At 41.3% G+C, this 20,181-nt stretch overlaps 3 protein-coding genes across 3 annotated transcripts; 1 reads left to right on the forward strand and 2 right to left on the reverse strand.

The window, feature by feature from the left end:
* Positions 1 to 2,984: 2,984 nt before the first annotated feature.
* On the reverse strand, positions 2,985 to 4,746 carry phax (phosphorylated adaptor for RNA export). Its single transcript, XM_084346533.1, has 2 exons — positions 4,580 to 4,746; positions 2,985 to 4,403 (listed from the first exon to the last, which is right to left on the reverse strand). The coding sequence occupies exon 2, from the start codon at positions 4,394 to 4,396 to the stop codon at positions 3,167 to 3,169; it is 1,230 nt and encodes a 409-aa protein (XP_084202659.1). The 5' UTR covers positions 4,397 to 4,403; positions 4,580 to 4,746; the 3' UTR covers positions 2,985 to 3,166.
* Positions 4,747 to 5,939: 1,193 nt separating this feature from the next.
* On the forward strand, positions 5,940 to 12,718 carry pmpcb (peptidase, mitochondrial processing subunit beta). Its single transcript, XM_084345428.1, has 13 exons — positions 5,940 to 6,055; positions 6,403 to 6,540; positions 7,277 to 7,363; positions 7,620 to 7,749; positions 8,062 to 8,260; positions 8,407 to 8,486; positions 8,696 to 8,808; positions 9,361 to 9,504; positions 9,679 to 9,839; positions 9,973 to 10,058; positions 10,191 to 10,279; positions 11,204 to 11,279; positions 12,503 to 12,718. The coding sequence occupies exons 1-13, from the start codon at positions 5,972 to 5,974 to the stop codon at positions 12,565 to 12,567; spliced, it is 1,452 nt and encodes a 483-aa protein (XP_084201554.1). The 5' UTR covers positions 5,940 to 5,971; the 3' UTR covers positions 12,568 to 12,718.
* Positions 12,628 to 20,130, reverse strand: dnajc2 (DnaJ (Hsp40) homolog, subfamily C, member 2). The gene is made up of 16 exons (XM_084345427.1): positions 19,948 to 20,130; positions 17,943 to 18,133; positions 16,854 to 16,929; positions 16,662 to 16,760; positions 16,359 to 16,581; positions 16,179 to 16,244; positions 15,982 to 16,073; positions 15,681 to 15,802; positions 15,316 to 15,465; positions 15,134 to 15,222; positions 14,860 to 14,929; positions 14,569 to 14,756; positions 13,905 to 14,005; positions 13,580 to 13,690; positions 13,074 to 13,234; positions 12,628 to 12,801 (listed from the first exon to the last, which is right to left on the reverse strand). The coding sequence occupies exons 1-16, from the start codon at positions 20,000 to 20,002 to the stop codon at positions 12,733 to 12,735; spliced, it is 1,863 nt and encodes a 620-aa protein (XP_084201553.1). The 5' UTR covers positions 20,003 to 20,130; the 3' UTR covers positions 12,628 to 12,732.
* Between the last annotated feature and the right edge of the window lie 51 nt (positions 20,131 to 20,181).

Consider the following 20,181-nt stretch of genomic DNA (forward strand, 5'->3'; position numbering starts at 1 on the left):
CAAAAGATTCCTGAGGCTTTTAAAAACTCCCAGCCTGGTTCATTACTCAAAACCGCAATCATGGGTAAGACTGCCGACCTGACTGCTGTCCAGAAGGCCATCATTGACACCCTCAAGCAAGAGGGTAAGACACAGAAAGAAATTTCTGAACGAATAGGCTGTTCCCAGAGTGCCGTATCAAGGCACCTCAGTGGGAAGTCTGTGGGAAGGAAAAAGTGTGGCAGAAAACGCTGCACGACGAGAAGAGGTGACCGGACCCTGAGGAAGATTGTGGAGAAGGGCCGATTCCAGACCTTGGGGGACCTGCGGAAGCAGTGGACTGAGTCTGGAGTAGAAACATCCAGAGCCACCGTGCACAGGCGTGTGCAGGAAATGGGCTCCAGGTGCCGCATTCCCCAGGTCAAGCCACTTTTGAACCAGAAACAGCGGCAGAAGCGCCTGACCTGGGCTACAGAGAAGCAGCACTGGACTGTTGCTCAGTGGTCCAAAGTACTTTTTTCGGATGAAAGCAAATTTTGCATGTCATTCGGAAATCAAGGTGCCAGAGTCTGGAGGAAGACTGGGGAGAAGGAAATGCCAAAATGCCTGAAGTCCAGTGTCAAGTACCCACAGTCAGTGATGGTCTGGGGTGCCATGTCAGCTGCTGGTGTTGGTCCACTGTGTTTTATCAAGGGCAGGGTCAATGCAGCTAGCTATCAGGAGATTTTGGAGCACTTCATGCTTCCATCTGCTGAAAAGCTTTATGGAGATGAAGATTTCATTTTTCAGCACGACCTGGCACCTGCTCACAGTGCCAAAACCACTGGTAAATGGTTTACTGACCATGGTATTACTGTGCTCAATTGGCCTGCCAACTCTCCTGACCTGAACCCCATAGAGAATCTGTGGGATATTGTGAAGAGAAAGTTGAGAGACGCAAGACCCAACACTCTGGATGAGCTTAAGGCCGCTATCGAAGCATCCTGGGCCTCCATAAGACCTCAGCAGTGCCACAGGCTGATTGCCTCCATGCCACGCCGCATTGAAGCAGTCATTTCTGCAGAAGGATTCCCGACCAAGTATTGAGTGCATAACTGAACATAATTATTTGAAGGTTGACTTTTTTTGTATTAAAAACACTTTTCTTTTATTGGTCGGATGAAATATGCAAATTTTTTGAGATAGGGATTTTTGGTTTTTCTTGACTTTTTTGCCAAAATCATCAATATTAAAACAATAAAAGGCTTGAACTACTTCAGTTGTGTGTAATGAATCTAAAATATATGAAAGTCTAATGTTTATCAGTACATTACAGAAAATAATGAACTTTATCACAATATGCTAATTTTTTGAGAAGGACCTGTATATGAACACATGAGACCTCATCACCACCAGTCTGCCTTCAAAACAATTATCATTTCTGGTCGGTGTTAAAGGGGCACTGTGTAGTTTTAGAGAAGAAATGTAAACTCGGAATTTTTATATTTATAATATTAATGAGGTAATAAAACAAACGGATTATATTTATTTATCCCATAAGTGAATAAACAAGTTGTTATCAGAGGAAAATAAGGTCCCAGAACACTGTTTGAAGCGATAAAGGTGGCAGGGTCCGCCAAATATAAACAAAGTGTAACTAAAATTGTCATGTCCTTTAAGGTCAGTTTGTTTCCTCAGTAATGAAAACAAATAGTCAAAATAAACAGTCAGTGAAGAACTTTGTCTTCTGATAAACATTTTTTCCCCAGAACTACACAGTGCACCTTTAAGGAGTTGGGATTCACTCAAGTGCAAAAATAAATAAATCAATAAATGACATATTTCCTCACTTACTCTAGTAGTGTATCTGTAGCAAGAAGTTTTGGTTTCATTTGCTCTCGTCTGCCTCCACTCCAATACAACTAAGTCAGAAGGAATTTCGCTTTTGGTTCTCACAACATTGACCAGTTAAATTAAATGAACTAAACTGCAGCTGCATCAATGCCCCAGTTACTCCACAAAAAACATTTCTTTGGTGTGTGATTCAAGGATAAGGTCGCCCAAAAGTGAAAGTTCAGTCAACAAGTCCTTATCTACTTCAGTTGTTTAGATGCAACGCTGTTTTGCTTTGAAGCACCAGAAATGTTTGATTTATGAAACTTCACCCGACTTTCCATCAGCATGGGGGTGAGGAGATAATGACTGAATTTTCATTTTTGTGTTCCTTTAATGCAAAGCAACAGACATTTTTTCTGGCATCTTTTTCCATTACCAGCACACTACGTGCTGCCACAGATGCTGAATTGTGCCGCTTTTTATTTTAATATGTCAAAGCCAAACAACTGCACATACTGCTATCTATAGACACTTTATTTCATTGCCCGAGTCCTAAACTTTATTTTTCGCTATTTCTGATGTGGGTTTATTATCTCTCTTACTTTGAACTCCAGGGTCAGTGTATTTTCATATTACAGTACATTTTGTAAATAGCACTGTCCATCATGTGTCTTTTGGTATAGTTCTTCTAACATCTACTTTTTGTATGGCATCCTTTTACTTACTTGTATGGGATCACTCATTTCTGTTACACTTTAGTAGTCATTTTGGGAAATAATGATTCTGCCATCTAGTGGACGAACGTCTGCTCTACAATAGCTTCAACTTTTCTGCTCTTCTGGCTCCTCTACTTTCAAAAAACCTGATACACCAGGTCCCAACCTACCGACACTGCCTGGATATCAGGGACTGAATCTGTATCACGATGCTAAAATACACCAGAGAGGACTATTCTCTTATCGCGTGCAGCACTGAAGCACACTGTGCAACCCAGTTACTGTTTAAGTCATTTTACCCGAGTCACCTTTATTTATATTCCAGATACAGTCACACAAATTAATTTAATAAATCAAGACCTTGTTATCTCACAACGAAACTTATAACAAAGAAAGTTACTAGATTTGAAAATCAACGAGTGTTTCACTTTTACTCCAATGAACTGCAACAACTTGAGCACGTTATCAACAGTATTTAGTCAACATAATATCTCCTTTAATTGCTATGGTAAAAAAAAACAACAAAAAGGACACTCAGGTTTGATTCTGCCCTCAGCAGAGACTACTTATACAGTGTTTTAAGTGATTCATTTTCATTTCAATACAAAATGTTCCATCCTGGTTAAACATCCCAGAGTTCAAACAGCAGCGAGCCCTCAGAAGACCTCCAGGTCTGCAGAGTTGTAGACCACTGGTGTCTCCTCAATGCCCACAGCAGCTTCCTCCTGACCCTCCTCTTCCTCCTCTGCAGCCTCCTCCAACGACTCCAAGGCCTCATTGGTATCACTGGCGAAAGTCTCCCTGGAGACGTCGTCGTGCTCCTGCAGGTTCAGCGTGCCGATGGCCTGCTTCATCTTCTTGGCCACCACGTGCCGCCTCCTCTTCTGGGCGGCCTTCTTGCTCTTGTTCTCTTTCTGTTGCTCCTCCAAGAAAATCTTCTTGCACTGGTTCCTGGTGATGCTGGGTGTGTTCTTCAGCAGGTTGAGATACACCCCACCGGGTGTTCGTCGCCTGCTGCCATCCATGGTGTACACGCCGCCGCTTTCCTCCAGCGTGGCAGTCTCTCCGAGCAGTTCTATGGCTTTCTTCTTCCCGACGACTTTGACAACACGCTCTATCAGGTCTGTTTTAGGCTCTTGCAGCCTGTGTGCGATCTCTTCCGCCACCTTATCGTCAGGGTCGTCCTCTGTGATCTCATACCTGCCCTTGATGTCCATCTCCGCCCTGGGGCCCAGTCTCTCTTTGGCTGACCTCTTCCGCTTGGCATCCCCTCCTGCCCGCTCCTCTAAATCCTTGCTCTTCATGTACTCCTCCAGCTGGGTGTCCAACATATTCACTTCTCCTTCCTCTTCATTCTGCTTCTCGAGCTCCCTCTCCTTCTCCATTATCTTACGTGCCAGGACATAGTTATAAGTCTCCACATTCCTGCTGGACATGCTAACTTCACCTTCCATGCCAAATATGCCAAGCTCTGCAGCTACGGCATCCTGGCACTGCTCCTGGACCACAGAGCCCCATATGTTGTTCACCTTGCGGCTTCCCAGTGCGCCGGGGACGGGCATGCGGGCCGGCCCTGGCCGGGTGGTGTAGGCAGGCGGCTGAGGAGCGTTTGACACTTTTTGGCGCTTCTTGCGCCAAACAGCCGCCTCCTCGTCCGACGAGTCCGGGTCACTGTCGCTGGACTCCGCCGTCCTACCAGCGCTGCGGTAGCCGGCGGCGGGGGGCTGGGCAGCGGCTCTGCTGTGGAAGGACTGGCCGCTAAAAGCTGGAGGAACCTGGGGTCGAGTTTGTGCTGCTGCAGCGGTTCCCATCTCAGTATCCGAGCCGGACCCGGAGAGTTCTCCATCTTCCAGATCACCGTCCATTATCTCTCCACCATCCGCCATTTCTTGACTGGAGACACAGCAAAGATAATGGCTGTTCACTGACGTTTCAATGCATCGGCTAAAGTTATGAGCCTGTCATTAGCGACAACAGCTAACTCCACACAATTAGCAGCTAACAATACCGCTGGAGTTAATATTAAAGCTGGCAGAGAATCAAAAAAGTCTGTGTTAAAAGAGAAATACCTTCAAATGTGTGACACAGCAGCCGACTCTCTGATCCTTACGGAATAGTATTTTAGCACTGCATGGCTTTTCCAATGACTGTAAACCGCCGTGTTGAGGTTGTCAATCAGTCTCAGGACAAACTTGAGAACCTCGGAAGAAAATTTCGCGCTAGGCTAAAGCCACACTTCCGGCCTCCAACTGTCAGGCCCTTTCAAAATAAAGGTTACGAGACAATACACAAGTAGTGAAGGCATTGAAATAATTACGTCATAATAGACCGAATCATTGAATGCCAAAACTAAATGTGTAAATACATGATTAATTATAAAATTAAATGCCTAAATAAATGAATGAATATATAACTACAAAAGATATATCCCACCATAAATTAATACATCATAAATTAAATCACAAATTAAATATAATGTAAAGTGTATTTATTTATTTATTTATTTACACTTTCTGTATATTTCGTTAATTTACTAATTTATATATTCTACTCATTAAAAATTCAAACGTTTATTTCATTATACATAACATCAACAAAGTCTATTTAATATCATCAAAATGAGTTTTAAATACATGTTTTGTTTTGTCTTGACAAGACTGAGACTGAGACTGAGACTACACAGAAATTTATTGCACAAGCAATTTATTGCACACTGGCTTTTTAGATTTAAATCTCAACAGAAAGTCACGTCGACAATAAGCAAAATTAAAGTTTTTTTCATTGTGATTGCATTTTGTAATAATATGGAATAATTTGGCAATATCACAGCAATAGAAGAAAATAGAAGCCTTATTTGCAATTTAATATAGTCATTCAAAGTTGAAGAAATCATCTTGTATTGCAGCGTTTTTAGGAACATGCAAAGGTGTAAAACACCATTATTTCAGGTTTATTTCTTTGACATAACTTTAGTTTATATTGTAGTGCTCTGACTAACAATTATTTTTATTATTGATTAAATAGTCTCTTATTTTCTGGAGTAATTGCTTTTCCATTGTCCATCAAATGTCAGAAAATAATGGACTAAAAATGTTGATCACTGTTCCTCAAAGCCCAAGGCAGCTGCCAAATGTCTGTTTTTTTCCACAACCCAAAGATATTGAGATAACTGTCATAGAGGAGTAAAAAAAACATTAAATATTTACATTTAGGGAGCTAAAATCAGAGAATTTGGTCATTTTTTAAAATGAATTACTCAAAACGATTTATTTATTAGTTAACAACGAATCGATTAATATGATAATTGGAGCTCAATCATAGTAATTTTACCTTGTTACTTTTTTCTGTCTGTCTTTTTCTGGTTTTTATTTTTTTAAATATATTCTCACCATCCCCGGCGGATGTTACGTAGTGATTGCGTCAGTGAAAACCGCACATGCGCTGTGTGACAGATAAACAACATGGCGGCGTCCGTACAGCGCCTCACACTTGCTGGGAGATTTCTCCTACAAAGACATTTACTGAAGACAAATTCTTTAAGCCGGGTAAGAACAATGTGTTTATTGACATTTTTTCGATATGTCTCTCCTTTTAAAGTTCCTTGACAGTTCTCAGTTTACAGTCTCACGTAGGAAACCCTCTGTATGTTCCGTCAGGCTCACTGTTTGCTAACAGTTAAAGTTAGCTAAAAGCTGCGACAAGCTCGGCTGTTCCAAGATAAATTCTTAAAGTAATGTTGAAGTTTACCCAGTGTCATTCAGTGAAACTGTCGACGACATAGGTTAGTTAATTTCATCATCGCTGACAGGGGACTCGTAACAGATGACGTCACTGTCCTAAATTTGTTGTATCACCATGACTGACTTAGTTCCTGCCTGTCCTCCACCTGCAGCTCACAGCTGGACAGCACAGACTCTTGGCCACTCAGGCTGCTCAGCAGGTGGCTCTAAATGTCCCTGAGACCAAGGTGACCACTTTAGAAAACGGACTGAGAGTGGCCTCAGAGGACGCTGGGCTTACTACCTGCACAGTAAGTCTAAAGTTATCCCCCTAATCACACACACACACACACACACACACACACACACACACACACTTGCTGTTTGTTTGCCTGGCTACTGTGACTGTTACAATAATTATTCACCTTACAAGAAATGAGAAAATCCATTTTGGGGTTATTGTCACACTGTTTAGTGTTCAACTCAGTGACCTACTCCAGCCCAAGCTTGATAAAGACACTTAAGTTCAAAATGTTTTTTTTTTAAATGCCACAACTATGACAAACTTTGAACTTATTGAAATCTAACTGTTGTTTTATTTATATGTATTTCTTGTCGGTTGCAGGGGAACAAATCGAAAAAACTAAATTTCCTCTTACAGATGTTCTGCAATGTAAAATATGGTTATCTTTTAGAGTTTGTGCAGAATAATTGAATTTCCAGGTGGTGATTCCTCTTTCATTTTGGGGTTGAGTTGCAGGTCTGCAATATGAAATCATTCAACCAGTTAAAAAAGAATTCAGCTGTTTTAGTCACCATATGTGCCACACTAAATATTGAAACAGTCTTACAGAATATTATATCAAGTCCATTTACAGAGGTGGGTGTGAGTTTAAAAGTTAAATTTAAATGTTTAAAAAACAGTTTAGTGCCATCACTAGAGAAGGCAGCCTCACCTCCCGTATTTGTCTGGAGATCTACAATAGTCCAATGACCGTAGAGTGAGAGGATGTTAATAACTGCATATTTGTTACTGCCTACTTCCAGGTGGGCCTCTGGATAGACGCCGGCAGTCGCTATGAGAACGAGAGAAATAATGGCACAGCACACTTCTTGGAACATATGGCCTTTAAGGTAAGATGGTGACAGAGCAGTAAAGTTTTACTTTGACTAACTGGACTTATTGGTTTGTCTCCTAATGTTTCTTATTTTAACATACACAGTTTATAAGTTAGCAAAATAAAGACAGTGGAATTCTTCAGGGAAGTATCATGCAAAAATCATTTCATAATGTAATATTTATAAAAAAGAAACGATGGTCTATGTCTTGTCTTCAACAATGCTAAAAAATATTCCAAGGCTCATTCACCTGTGTGTATGTGTGTGACAGGGCACCAGGAAGCGCTCCCAGCTGGATCTGGAGCTGGAGATCGAGAACATGGGGGCTCACCTGAACGCCTACACATCCAGAGAGCAAACTGTGTATTACGCCAAAGCTTTCTCTAAAGATCTACCACGAGGTACGGTACACTAGGGCAGAAGAGCTGAGCGATACAGTTAGGTGAAGGACTGTATGCAAGTCCTGGAAAAATCCTAAAATGTCTTCAATTATGTCATCTAAAGTCAATTAATTCATATTACTGGAGTTGGTGTTGTTTTGTATATAACTACATATATAACCATAATGTCTCAGACTACCTGAATTTGAGGTCATTTGGCCTGAAAAGAACTTGAACTTGATGTTTAGGAAGGTGTGGAAACTGGTTTGTAACATGAAAACAATTCTATAATTTTATACATGGAAATAAAACTTTCTGTTCCTTCTTCCCAAGCTGTGGAGATCCTGGCTGACATCATCCAGAACAGCACGCTGGGTGAGGCAGAGATCGAGAGGGAGCGAGGGGTGATCCTCAGAGAGATGCAGGAAGTGGAGACGAATCTGCAGGAAGTGGTGTTTGATTACCTGCATGCTACTGCGTATCAGTCCACAGCTCTGGGCCGGACCATCCTTGGGCCCACTGAGAACATCAAGTAAGACCATACCTCTGTATATTGTGTTTCTGAAATACCTGGAACAGTGTGGTTGATGCAGTGGTCTCACATGGCTCTGCTTTAACTCAGCTTACTTTAGAAATGCTCTCCCTGTCATACTTTAAGTCAGTTGTATTGGATTGCAGGACCATCAACAGAGGTGACCTGGTGGAGTACATCACCACTCACTACAAAGGCCCCAGAATAGTGCTGGCTGCTGCTGGAGGTCAGAACAACTCCTCTCTCGTTTGGTTTATCTCAGTTAATGTGTTTGTTGTTTTTAATAACTGAAGTCATAATTAAAGGCTAAAGTAAGTTGACATCAATGTTGATTCTGCATAAATCTACACCAAACCAAAGTCATGAATTTATATCAGAGTGAAATATTGAGGTTGTTCTGACCTTGGGGACTTTGTTTCATGTGTTTCTGATCAGGAGTTTCTCATGATGAGCTCATTGATTTGGCCAAGTATCACTTTGGAAAACTTCCTCTCAGATATAAGGGTGAAGCTCCGGCACTTCCTCTATGCCACTTCACAGGAAGTGAGGTAAGGTTGAAGGCTAATACTGCACATTGTTATTGTGTTTTAGTTTTCTTGTTTTGCTATGTTACTACATTCTTGTCATGCAGAACGTCCCCAGACGAACTTAAACCAGGAAAGTTGAGGTTCATGGTTATTAGGGCTGCAAGCAACCATCATTTTGATTATTGATTCATCTGCTGATAATTTTTCGCAATTTATCGTTTAGGCTATAAAATGTCATAAAACTATGAAAAAAATGCTCATCGTAATTTCCCAGAGCCAAAACTGATGTCTTGTTGTCTCACTTGTTTATTATGTCCAACCAACAGCCCCAAACCCAAAGACTGTTCATTTACTATCATAAATGACAAGGAAAAGCAGAAAATCCTTATAATTAAGAAGCTACAATCTGTTAAACAATAAAAAAAAAAAGTGATAAATACATGTAAATCGTTACACAGAGCCCCATTAATAGACAGCTGTTTTTTCAAAGAGAATATATCTTAGAATATGAAAGTTTTGAATTACAGACAGTGGAGAAATGATTCCAGTGAGTCTGTCATGCTGTCTCTTCAGATCCGTGTACGTGACGACAAGATGCCTCTGGCTCATATTGCCATTGCAGTGGAGGCGGTTGGATGGTCACACCCCGACACCATCCCCCTCATGGTGGCCAACACTCTTATTGGAAACTGGGACCGCTCCTTTGGCGGAGGTGTGGTGAGTACCACTGAAACCTCAAAGTCAAGTTAATTGGCACAATGTTCAATTAACTTCAGTTTAGATTTCTCAGACCAAGCTGCACCAGGCAACTTTCATAGCACACATAGCGGTCTGTACGTGGTAATGAAGTGCATAACCCCTCCTGTTGGACTGTGTCCTCTGTGAACCCAGAATCTGTCCAGTAAACTGGCTCAGATGGCCTGTCAGGGCAACCTGTGCCACAGCTTCCAGTCCTTCAACACCTGCTACACAGACACAGGCCTGTGGGGGCTCTATATGGTGTGTGAGCCAGGCACCATCAACGAAATGATGCACTTCACTCAGATGGAATGGTGAGTACACACACACACACACACACACACACACACACACACACACACAGATCAGATCAGACATACTGTAGAAATGGTACTGCAGTCCACTCACAGCTCTAACTATAAAACCTTGTCTTGTGCTCTCTGTTAGGATGTCTCTTTGTACGAGTGTGACGGAGAGCGAGGTGGCACGGGCCAAAAATCTGCTCAAGACCAACATGCTCCTGCATCTGGACGGTAAGGCTGTGTCACATCAGGCTGCGTCACAGATGTCTTGCGTTGTGCTTCTGTGATCATCAGTGCAGATGATCATGGAAGCACAATGCAAGACATCTTACTGACGACAGCTTGTTTATCTGTTGTCTCCAGGATCCACCCCTATCTGTGAGGACATCGGCAGACAGATGCTGTGCTACAGTCGCAGGATCCCTCTGCATGAGCTGGAGGCCAGAATTGATGTGAGTAGATAGTCAAATCTCACTCACCAGGAATGTACATGGCCTCCCACATTTCTACTGAATTTAGAGACTTTTTAGTGGAATTCCAGAAGTCAGCCGTGGTGTGTTTTGTCACTATTCCAAATATGATTGAAATCATTAATACCTAAATATAAACTCATGATCTCGTCAAGTATTGTTCCTCAGACAGCTCCAAACAGCTGAGGAGTATTGATGAACTAACATGGAGGATAGTAATTTTGACAAAATATGGATGGCCTTTTAAAACCCAATGAAATGGAACTTTTTCTTCTGGACAGTGTTGAATCTGTATTGATGACCTTGTTGCTGCCCCTACAGACATCAATAACAACTCTGACCTTACTGATACATCACCCTGTCTTTCACTCCCTAGCTGATAGCTCATTGGTTAACTGTTGAGAATGATCATCATCATGCCCCATACCATCATTTTGTTTCAATGACAAATGTATCATAAAGTACAAATATGCAATTTTAAGGGGCCTTTGCTCCAGTTGATAAACTTTTAAGGTTAATCGAAACTTGCAGCATCGAGCTTTAAAAGATGATGTAATGTAGGGCTGCAACTTTTTTCATTGTTGATCAATCTGTTTATTATTTTCTAGATTTGTCAAGTAGTATTTTGGTATGAAAATGGTAAATATGAGGATCAGTGTCTAAAAAAACCAAGATGACTTCCTCAGATATCTTTGTTTTGTCCACAACCCAAAGATATTCAGTTTACTGTCAGACAAAACCAGGAAATATTCACAATTAAGAAAAATGAATGAGTTTTGACTATTTTTCCCTAATTTTGTTTTTCAACTGAATCTATTATCAAAATAGTAATTTAGTATTAATAGTTCATGACTAATTGATTAGTCATTGCAGCTCTAATGTAATGATTTTTCTGCCTTTCAACAGGCTATTGATGCCAAGACCATCAAGGACGTGTGCACCAAATATATCTTCAACAAGGCTCCTGCTATCGCAGCAGTTGGTATGTTGCTAATTTTTTTAGTACAACATGTACACTTCGGAGCAGACACACCTGCCTGATACTGTATAGAGTAACTGACAGTCCCTGAGCTTGTGAAGCTATAACATTTCAGAGATAGTTTGTATATAAGTTTGATTAGTCTTTTTCTATGGATGAAGGAAATGTCATGCCACTGATGAGACTTGGCCAGACTGCTAGACCAGATGCTCTACTCCAGTTTGTCCGTTTAGCCCCAAAAGCAGCGTTGTTCTCTTCTGGCCATAATGTCCAAATACTGTCTGGTGTCTTTGAAAGTGGCTCCTGTGCTCTGTGGCAAGAAATTTGAAAATATGATTTTCTTTATATGCTCTCATTGCATGATAACACAGGTAGGGATGCAGGATAATATCATATAATATCATCTGTATCAGCCAAAAAGGGATTTACAATAAAATGTTGGCATTGGCCAAAATAACAGGTTATTAAAATGACACTTTATCATGCTTGGCAGTTTTATTTTTCCCTGTGAATGGAGTTGTTCTGAAAATGATTGTATGTCTACATCTGCCTGTAGGTAAGAGTAGGCCTGACAATGTCATGATTCCGCTACATGAGACTTTATATTCTCTGTAAATTAGGTCTATGTGCATGTATTGTTAAAGGCATTGGTAATTGGCCAAAATGAGTAGGAAAATATGCCATATAAGCAAAAGTCCACTATCATGCATCCCTAACCTCTTCTACTATGCAACAAGCAGAGAGAGTTTGTTACAAAAAATGTAACAATGAGTAAATATTTGGACTTGCATCATGGCCAGGAAGCTTAATGTAACATGATGAAAAAGCCATTTTTTTGTTCAAGTGGACAATTGATCCTTGCACACTACTTTTAGTCTGGTATGGTGCTCTGAATGGATTTTTGTAGTTCTGGCAACCGGCAAAGTATGATAACACTGTACATGACAGCTGAGATCCAGGCTGTAAAACAAGCTGGCAGTGTTTTCCACATTAAACTGTCTACCTGCCATAATTGTGTGGGTTCCTGTGTTTACAGAGGGATAAGTAGGAATATTACAGTTTCTAGGATATCACTGTTGCCAGCAATGTCTTTGAGTACAGTGTTACCATGAACAATGGCCAGAGCAACAATAATAAAAACCCATGCTGTGATAAACTGTAGTTTTTCTTTAAAAGCAGTACGATACAGTTTTAATGACATTAACCCCGATTGTTTTTTGTCTCAGGTCCAATTGAACAGCTGCCAGACTACAACCAGATCCGAAGTGGAATGTTCTGGATGAGAACCTGATCAGACCTGCTCTGAGGACACATTACCCTTCAACTGTACAGCTCATAAAAAAACACAGTATTTAAGTCTTGTCTGTAGTATTTTTCCTTCTTTAATTTTTATTATAAAATAAAGACCAACACAATAATGTTAAAATAACACAGATACTATTCTTTGTGGTTCTTGTCATTTTTTACTTTTGGCTGCCACCTGTTCCTGTGCAGCTTTCTTGGCTTTAACCATCTCCACCAGCTCCTGTAAAAGACACAGGAAAACATCTGTTAGGATACCACAAGTGGTTTGGAGGAAGTAGATTGTGGTGCTGTTGAAATGTACCACATTACACACAAAGACGTTTCTAATATTTAGCCTACACCGGTTGACATTAATTGACTAGATTTGAGACACCTCAGTCACTTTGTCCTCCTCTATTGGACTGCCAATAACTTTATCTAGGTGAACCAAATACTGTCAACTCTAACATTCATAACATGCTGAGAAAGGAGCAGAGCAGCACGTCATCTTACCTTGTACCTCTTCATACAGTCTTTCTTGCTCCGTCCTGGGACGGCAGCTGCGATCTTCTCCCAGCGCTCAGGTGTGCTCACTGGGTAGGTCTTCAGGGCTTGTTCCAGAAGTTTCTGTTCCTCCGTGGTCCACGCAGCAGCGTTAGCATCAGTACCAGAGGCTGAGGGAAGACGCAGCAGGTCAATGTGGCTCATTATTACACAGTATCGGTCATTTGTTCAACAGTTCCCTCACTATGAATTTCCAGAGAAATTTCCCTGCTTCCAATGTACTAATTAACAACTCGATGAGAACACACCAGGTGAAAAATCGTTTTAAGTCAGGGTACAAAAATGTTACACAACACCCAGTCTCACATCACCAGACGCATCTCCACAGCACTCTGTCAGCGCTGGAGAGGTCTGGCGGCACCATTTCTCATTCTGGTATAGAGGACAGGCTTTATACCAACAGTCTGCATCCGTTAAGTCAGACAGACACTCAACAGCTGTACAGATACACTCACCATCAAATCTCTCAGAGGGCACAGCATTGTCTATGGTGGGTGGTACTTGAGAGTGTTCCTTCTTGAATTTCTCAAAGGCTTTTCTGTTGATCTCATCTTTCTGTACTGGATCTGTTGATGACAAATCAATGATAAAAAGAGTCAAAAACAGAATGGCAAATGGTATGCTACAATAGAAATTTTTTTTAAAGGTACTATATAGATGTTTCTGTAATTTTTCCGTCAAATTTCTTTAATACTTTCAATTTTCCTTAGTTTTCCCTGGTATAAAAGAAGGAATGTTAGTTCCAGTTGTGTAAATCATATTGTTCAAATGTGAGCTTACCTAGCCGCTGCAGATTCTTGGCCTTGTTGATGACGTCTTTGGCGGTTCTTTTCGTGCCACTGGTGGAGTGTATGTTCATGTAGTTGGCAATAACTTCCCATCTGCAAGGGGAAAATAAACAAACAAACTAACTTCGGGCTGCACGAGCAAAAAGAAAGTCTCAACAATTCAGCCTCAGCTTTGGGAGATATGGAGCAACAAACCAAACAGATAACATAGTAGGACTGTTACATCAGGGCACAGTCCTGCTGTACGGACAGCAAAGACACATTCTGTTAGCTGCAATCTTTTCAGCTACAAAGACATCACCACAGAACACATACTGACACATCGCCATGACCAAGGCAGAGGTCACTTTTCTTACAGGAGAATTTCTCCTGACTCCAACTTAACATGTATATCTAGTTGGCTTAGCTGACAGCACATAAACATGTGAAGGTGTTTCAGCCAATTTTTTATAATCGTGTCACACCCTCCTGATGGAACAGTTCTGGTCGTTTCAGCTGTCTACACAGGCTGCGCAATGCCTTGTAAACTCTACCTGAAGCATATTTTTAAGCTTCAAGACTATAAAGTGTATAACAGTGATTGCATGTTGGGCTCTGAGTGCTACCGAATGCAGGTGACCTACACTCAATGCTGTGCCTGAACACATCGTGCCTACCTAGCATTGGTTCCAGCAGGGAACAGATTGACAGCTTTGATGAGCAGCTGGAGGTCCTCCTCGTTCCAGCCCTTCCCCCCGCCTCCTCCTCCTCCCCCGCCGCTGGCCTGGTCGGCACTGCGGGCCGCCTGCCTTGCCTGGACCTCAGCGTCCCTCTCCCTCTGCAGCTGGGCGTTCACCTCCTGCACCTGAACAGAGGAACACCAACATGTTTGTACACTCGTGAGGACTTCACACAGATGGTATGCGAGGGGTCTCCTGGTGGTCTTTGCAGACACAGTGCCTTCTTACCTGCTTCTCCACGGCTACCTTACTGTCGTCTTTTGAGCCTGAGGCCAGGATCTCATTCAGGGACTGCAGACTGGAAACACACAAGTACAATAAAACACTGATTCACATCTCAGGGCTTTGCTTCCTGAAAGCACTGCAAGGCTGAGACCATCCTAGCTTATAATTATTACGTCAGGACTAACAACATCTGAGATTGAAGATGTGATCTACAGTCAAGAGTCATACAGTTTTAAAAGCATTACATTTCATCCAATGAGAATCTTGTTGACCTTACCTTGTCAGTTCCAGTCGATCACAGAGCTTCTCCACCTCCTCCATCATTTTCACACTGTCAGCTTCATCGTCAGCAAAGTAATTCCAGTTCTGTGGAGTGAGGACAGATATGGAGAAGGAACAACATGAAATGATTGTGACTAATGCCGGCCAAAGTCAAAGAGCTCTTCAATGAGAATGAACCTTGCAGGTAGTCCTGAGTTTCTGCCTCTCCTTCTTGATGGCCTTCTTCTGGATCTCTTTCTCTTTCTTGGCCTGCTGGGCCGCCTGCTTGGCCTCCTCTTCCTCCTTCTCCTTCTGCAGTCGAGCTGCATCCAGCTCCGCCTGCCGGGCCTGTTAAAGAGAGTGCACACTGACTGGTAAACGTTTGAGATTTACCAGACTATTCATCTCTCCATTCTTCATTTTCAGTGTCATAACATTAAAACTCTCTACACATTTCCAACATTTTAGTCCGTATCAACATAATACTGGATGGTAAACACAATGACAAAGTTAATGCACATGTGCAGGGTGCAGAAGGGTGTTTTGTTTAAAGTGAGACTTACTCTGTCCCTCTCCTCCTGCTCTCTCTTCTTGGCGTCAGCTTTAGCCTTCTTCTCGGACTCCTTCCTGGCTTTTTCTTCTTCTTTGAACTTCTTTATTCTAGGGTCGCAGCTGTAGGCAGTATCTGCAGTGAAGGAGAAAAACGTATCAATCTCACTCATTGTTCAGCAGATTTCTTGGACCACGCACCAGGATACAGAGGAGATTTTTATGAAATATTCAATAGCCTAAGTAGCTTTGTGATATTTTTAGTCGCTCCATCACAATGTTTCCTTCATCTTGCGGTGTGTGCTGAGACTTTACCGACTAGTGTTCGTATTCTGTTCATCTCCTCCTTCTTCCTCTGAGCTCTGGAAGCTCGATTCTGCTTCTCAATCCATCTCCTCTCGTCTCGACTGCAAGGGACAGTAAAAACACGTCAGTCGGATATTTCAGTCACCAGTACCTGAACTGTGTGTCAGTACAACCAGCTGCTGTCGCACACATACACAGTAGCTTACCATTCAGCCTTTTCCTTTTCCTCTTCATCCAAGTATGAGAATTCCCTCCATGAATCAAAGTTATACCTTTAACAAAAATTAAAAAAGGTACAGAAGTTTAAACACTTCTCTAAGTTTTGTTTTTGACAGCCAAATGCCGTGTTTCTGTAGTCAAATCAACATCTCTCGGAAACAACTCACCAAAAAGAGTAAAAATTATCAACATCTTCGAAAGAGGACTCCATGGTGCCGAGTTTGGGGACGTGCTTTTTGGAAGACCATCTGGCATTTCTGTCAAAAACGGGAGCGAACACCTGAAAGAAGTTTTCTTTGCCTTCGCCCTTTGAAGGCGAAGCGTTGTCGAAGGTTGGATCTACGCTGTCGAAGGCTCTCCTCTTCACAGGGTCCGACAGGATTTCTATAGCTGAGGTTCAAACAGTGACAACAGTGACAGTGAGTTCAGGACCCTCGGTGCTGATAACCATTAAAAGCAGAGTTACATACCTTTAGTTATACAGGTGAAGTAGTCGTTGTCTCCCTCCACAATCTGCTCTCCTGCAGCTTTCCTCTTGTCAGGATGGTGCTTCAACACGATCGCTTTGTCTGTTGAGAAGCAGCAGAGAATGGGATTTGAAACATGTATTTCCAACAATTACAGAAATGATCCATGAGAGCAGGAAGAAGAGGAATACTCACGGGCAGCTTTGATCTGTTTCTGTGTGGCTTTGTACCTCAAGTTTACGAGGCCGAGGACAGCATAGTGATCTTGATTCTGACGAACAAGTAAGAGGTAAGGGAAGAGTTTCCAGCTCATTAATAATACAGAAATTGATCAAATATCACAAAAAATGAGTTAAAATTCCAAAAAGAAACGAGCTGCGTGTGTCACACATTAACAGTCTCAGTGTTAAAGGAGTGTAGGATGGTGTTGCCTTCATGCCTTGTTTTTTTTAGTCGAAAACCCAGAAGTATTCAGTTTACTATCATAGAGAACAAGAAAATCCCCACATTTGAGAAGCTGGACCCAGAGAATTATTGCCATTTTAGCATAAAAAACAACGACTGAAATGATTAACTGATTATTAAAATAGTTGATTAATCTTCTGTGAAGCATCAGATTCGTACTCATTCGTACAATGGAAACCCACTATCAGTTGTCAAGGATCACATTTTGACTCTAAAAAGGATCATGACTTTATATTTGATTCAACACAAATAAGACACACATAAGTTTGTCTGCTTCTACCATCACTTGGCTGCATAAGATCTCAGCTACAGTTGTGAACACTTCCTTACAGATATATGAAGCTTATTTACTTTTTACTCGAACCAAAACTAATGATAGATCGATCTTTCAGTTGAAAGACTGAAAAATAATCAACAATTTTCACATTTGTACAATAGCTTAAGTCATTTGTAATTCAATTTGGTAATCCTTTTCTGATTCAATGATCAACTGGTCAATCTGTGGTGGAAAATAATTATTGTTTCTCTGCTACCAATTTGTTTGAGTACAGGGATTAACAGTTCAGCACTAGAGCTTCTTCAGTAATAGTTGTCACAAATGTGAGACAGAGGACAGGAGGAAGATTTAGCAGGTAAAAGGCTGAAGCTGCTGTCAACAGTGATCAACATTGAATAACTCATAAGTCCTGAGCTAATCCAAAATCCAGGCTGACATGAAGAACCGGATGTTTGCCGAGCATCTCCTGCATCACATTCAGCTCTGAAATGGAAGGAGAACTATTTCCTCGTGTAAAATTATTTTCACATTTTGACTGATACCTTCCAGTCTTTGGGGTCAAGTGTCCGGAGCATGGGGTACTCCTCCAGCTGGAACTCCTCATCCTCTGACTCTTCTGAGGACACCTCTTCCTCCTCGAGCTCCTGGAAGGAGGCAGATGTGCTTCTGTTCCTCCTCTTTATGTAGGCCTCGAACCATCGTCCCACAGGCTCCACCTGGACCTGCACAGAGGCTGAGGGGGGACGGACAGGTTAGAAACCCTACTGTTTCTCATCGAGACAACAACATGGAGCCTGACTGGACAGTAGATTATTTTTTGGTATTTTTTTTTTTTGTTAAACACCATCAAATCCATATCCATTAAATTAGTTTTTTTACAAAATGTGACAGTTATAAACTAGATATAGAAGTGGACATTTCACAGTAGCAAAATAAAACTCGTCAGTGCTCTCTGGTGAATAAACTAAAACTGGTCCTGAATCACTTCAGACATATAAAAAGGTATTTCCCTTCTGAAATGTAGTTTTATTAATAAGCCATATGCTTATACCAATATATATGATAAGCTATCAAATATGCCGATGTATCAGAAATTAAAGAGGAAGTACCTTTTCGAACATTAATTTAAAAAATAGGGGTGCAACGATTAATTGATTCATTGATTATTTGTAAACTTTTAAATTAATGTGCACCTTTTTTCGGTAATCAGTTATTTTTTTAAGAAGTCAAAATTCTCTGATTCCACCCTCTTAACTGTGATTTTTTTCTTGCTTCTTTCCTCCTCTATGACAGTGAACTAAATATCTTTGAGTAGTAGACAAAACAAGACATTAGAGGATGTCATCCTGTGCTTTATTTAACACTGAGACATTTTTCACCATGTTATAGACCAAACAACTAACCAAGAAAATAATCTACAATAAAAGTAAACGTTAGTAGCAGCTTTAAAAATATATTTCAGGAGTATTTCCAAATATTATTTTTGACTATAGTTACACACACCACAGTACTCCTTTTGTCTCTAAGTGAAAAGATTTTCTTCCATCATCATGGTGCTCAAAAGTTCCTGCTCAGAGAGTGTGTACTTCTAAATAAGGTTGCTACTATTTTGGTTGCACGTCTGTCAAGTGCGACCAGTGCACCTGAAAATTTCAATTTCTTGTTGCGTGTGCTGTGATTTAAATGAAGAAAAACATTTGCACCTTCATTCCTGTTCACAATTCTTTCCAAAATGTGTTAAGAAATCAAGTCAAAACGTACAGTATAATTGGGTGCACCTAAATGTAAAATGTAGGCGCACCAGTGTAAAAAGTTAGTCTGGAACACTGTGGTGAGATACAATTTGTGACATTTTCTCTTGAAATATATTATATTAATAGTTTATCTACTTGGAAAACTGTGAAAGACTTGCACAGAATTATTTTTTCTTGACTTTGAGCACCAAAATGAATTCCCTGAGCTACAGCAGTATGTATTTGGGGTCGGCAACAGTCATTACTGACAATCCTCCGCATATTGCACCCAAACTACCTGGATGTCAAGGCCCCCCATTCAGGTAACATGAATTGTATGTATTGTTCTGGTTTGTTGAGCCTTTTACCCTGTCATTTAAAAAGAAAAAACTATAGATGTTTTTGTCCTCATTGAAAATGGTGACAGGTCAGACTGTCTGGAGGTACAACAGGTGTCCAGACATTATGTAACACCCTGGTAATGAACGCCTGAAACCCGGAGGGAAGAGAAAGTGAGTTAAATATCAAGAGCTGCCAACTAGCAAGTGTTCAGCTAATGTCAAGAGCTCTAATAAATCAGTGCAGCAAGTGCAACCATGAGCGGGCAGCAGCTCGCTTATATTATGCAACACAGGATACAACCAGCTTAAATAAACCGAGAAACAACAATACTCTTCCTAGTTCTAAAATTAGCTGATATTAGCTTAGTTCTTGCTGTCTGCTTTTTAGCTGCATGCTAACGAGTACAGCAGCACTCAGCATATACATCTGTAGCTTAGCTAGCTACCTTCCTGTGGCCTCTTTCAGTGCTTACCGGCAGCGGTTGTGAAGACAACCGTTTCTTCGCCGTCCAGCGCTTCTAACAACATCTTAGAAGAACGGGCTACACGGACATTCAAGCGCCGAAATTATCAGGTGAAAGCGTTCTAAAGTGCTGAAGTTTGTGGGCCGCTCATTAACACACCACATGGGCCTCTCTTTCCAAGTGCCAATCCGAAAACGAGTTCGACTGTCACGCCGCTAACCGCTCCGTGTTACGCGTCCTCAC

Source organism: Pagrus pagrus (assembly GCF_965226575.1).
Source record: "Pagrus pagrus genome assembly, chromosome: 23".
In the NCBI taxonomy this organism is placed as follows: domain Eukaryota; kingdom Metazoa; phylum Chordata; class Actinopteri; order Spariformes; family Sparidae; genus Pagrus; species Pagrus pagrus.

Coding starts and splice junctions, on each gene's coding strand:
- phax (XM_084346533.1), bottom strand. CDS start 4,396: ATGGCGGATGGTGGAGAGATAATGGACGGTGATCTGGAAGATGGAGAA.
- pmpcb (XM_084345428.1), top strand. CDS start 5,972: ATGGCGGCGTCCGTACAGCGCCTCACACTTGCTGGGAGATTTCTCCTA. Junction 6,056..6,402: donor AGACAAATTCTTTAAGCCGG/GTAAGAACAATG, acceptor CTCCACCTGCAG/CTCACAGCTGGACAGCACAG. Junction 8,487..8,695: donor AGTGCTGGCTGCTGCTGGAG/GTCAGAACAACT, acceptor GTTTCTGATCAG/GAGTTTCTCATGATGAGCTC.
- dnajc2 (XM_084345427.1), bottom strand. CDS start 20,002: ATGTTGTTAGAAGCGCTGGACGGCGAAGAAACGGTTGTCTTCACAACC. Junction 15,466..15,680: donor AGCAGGAGGAGAGGGACAGA/GTAAGTCTCACT, acceptor TCTCTTTAACAG/GCCCGGCAGGCGGAGCTGGA. Junction 15,223..15,315: donor AACTCAGGACTACCTGCAAG/GTTCATTCTCAT, acceptor CTCACTCCACAG/AACTGGAATTACTTTGCTGA.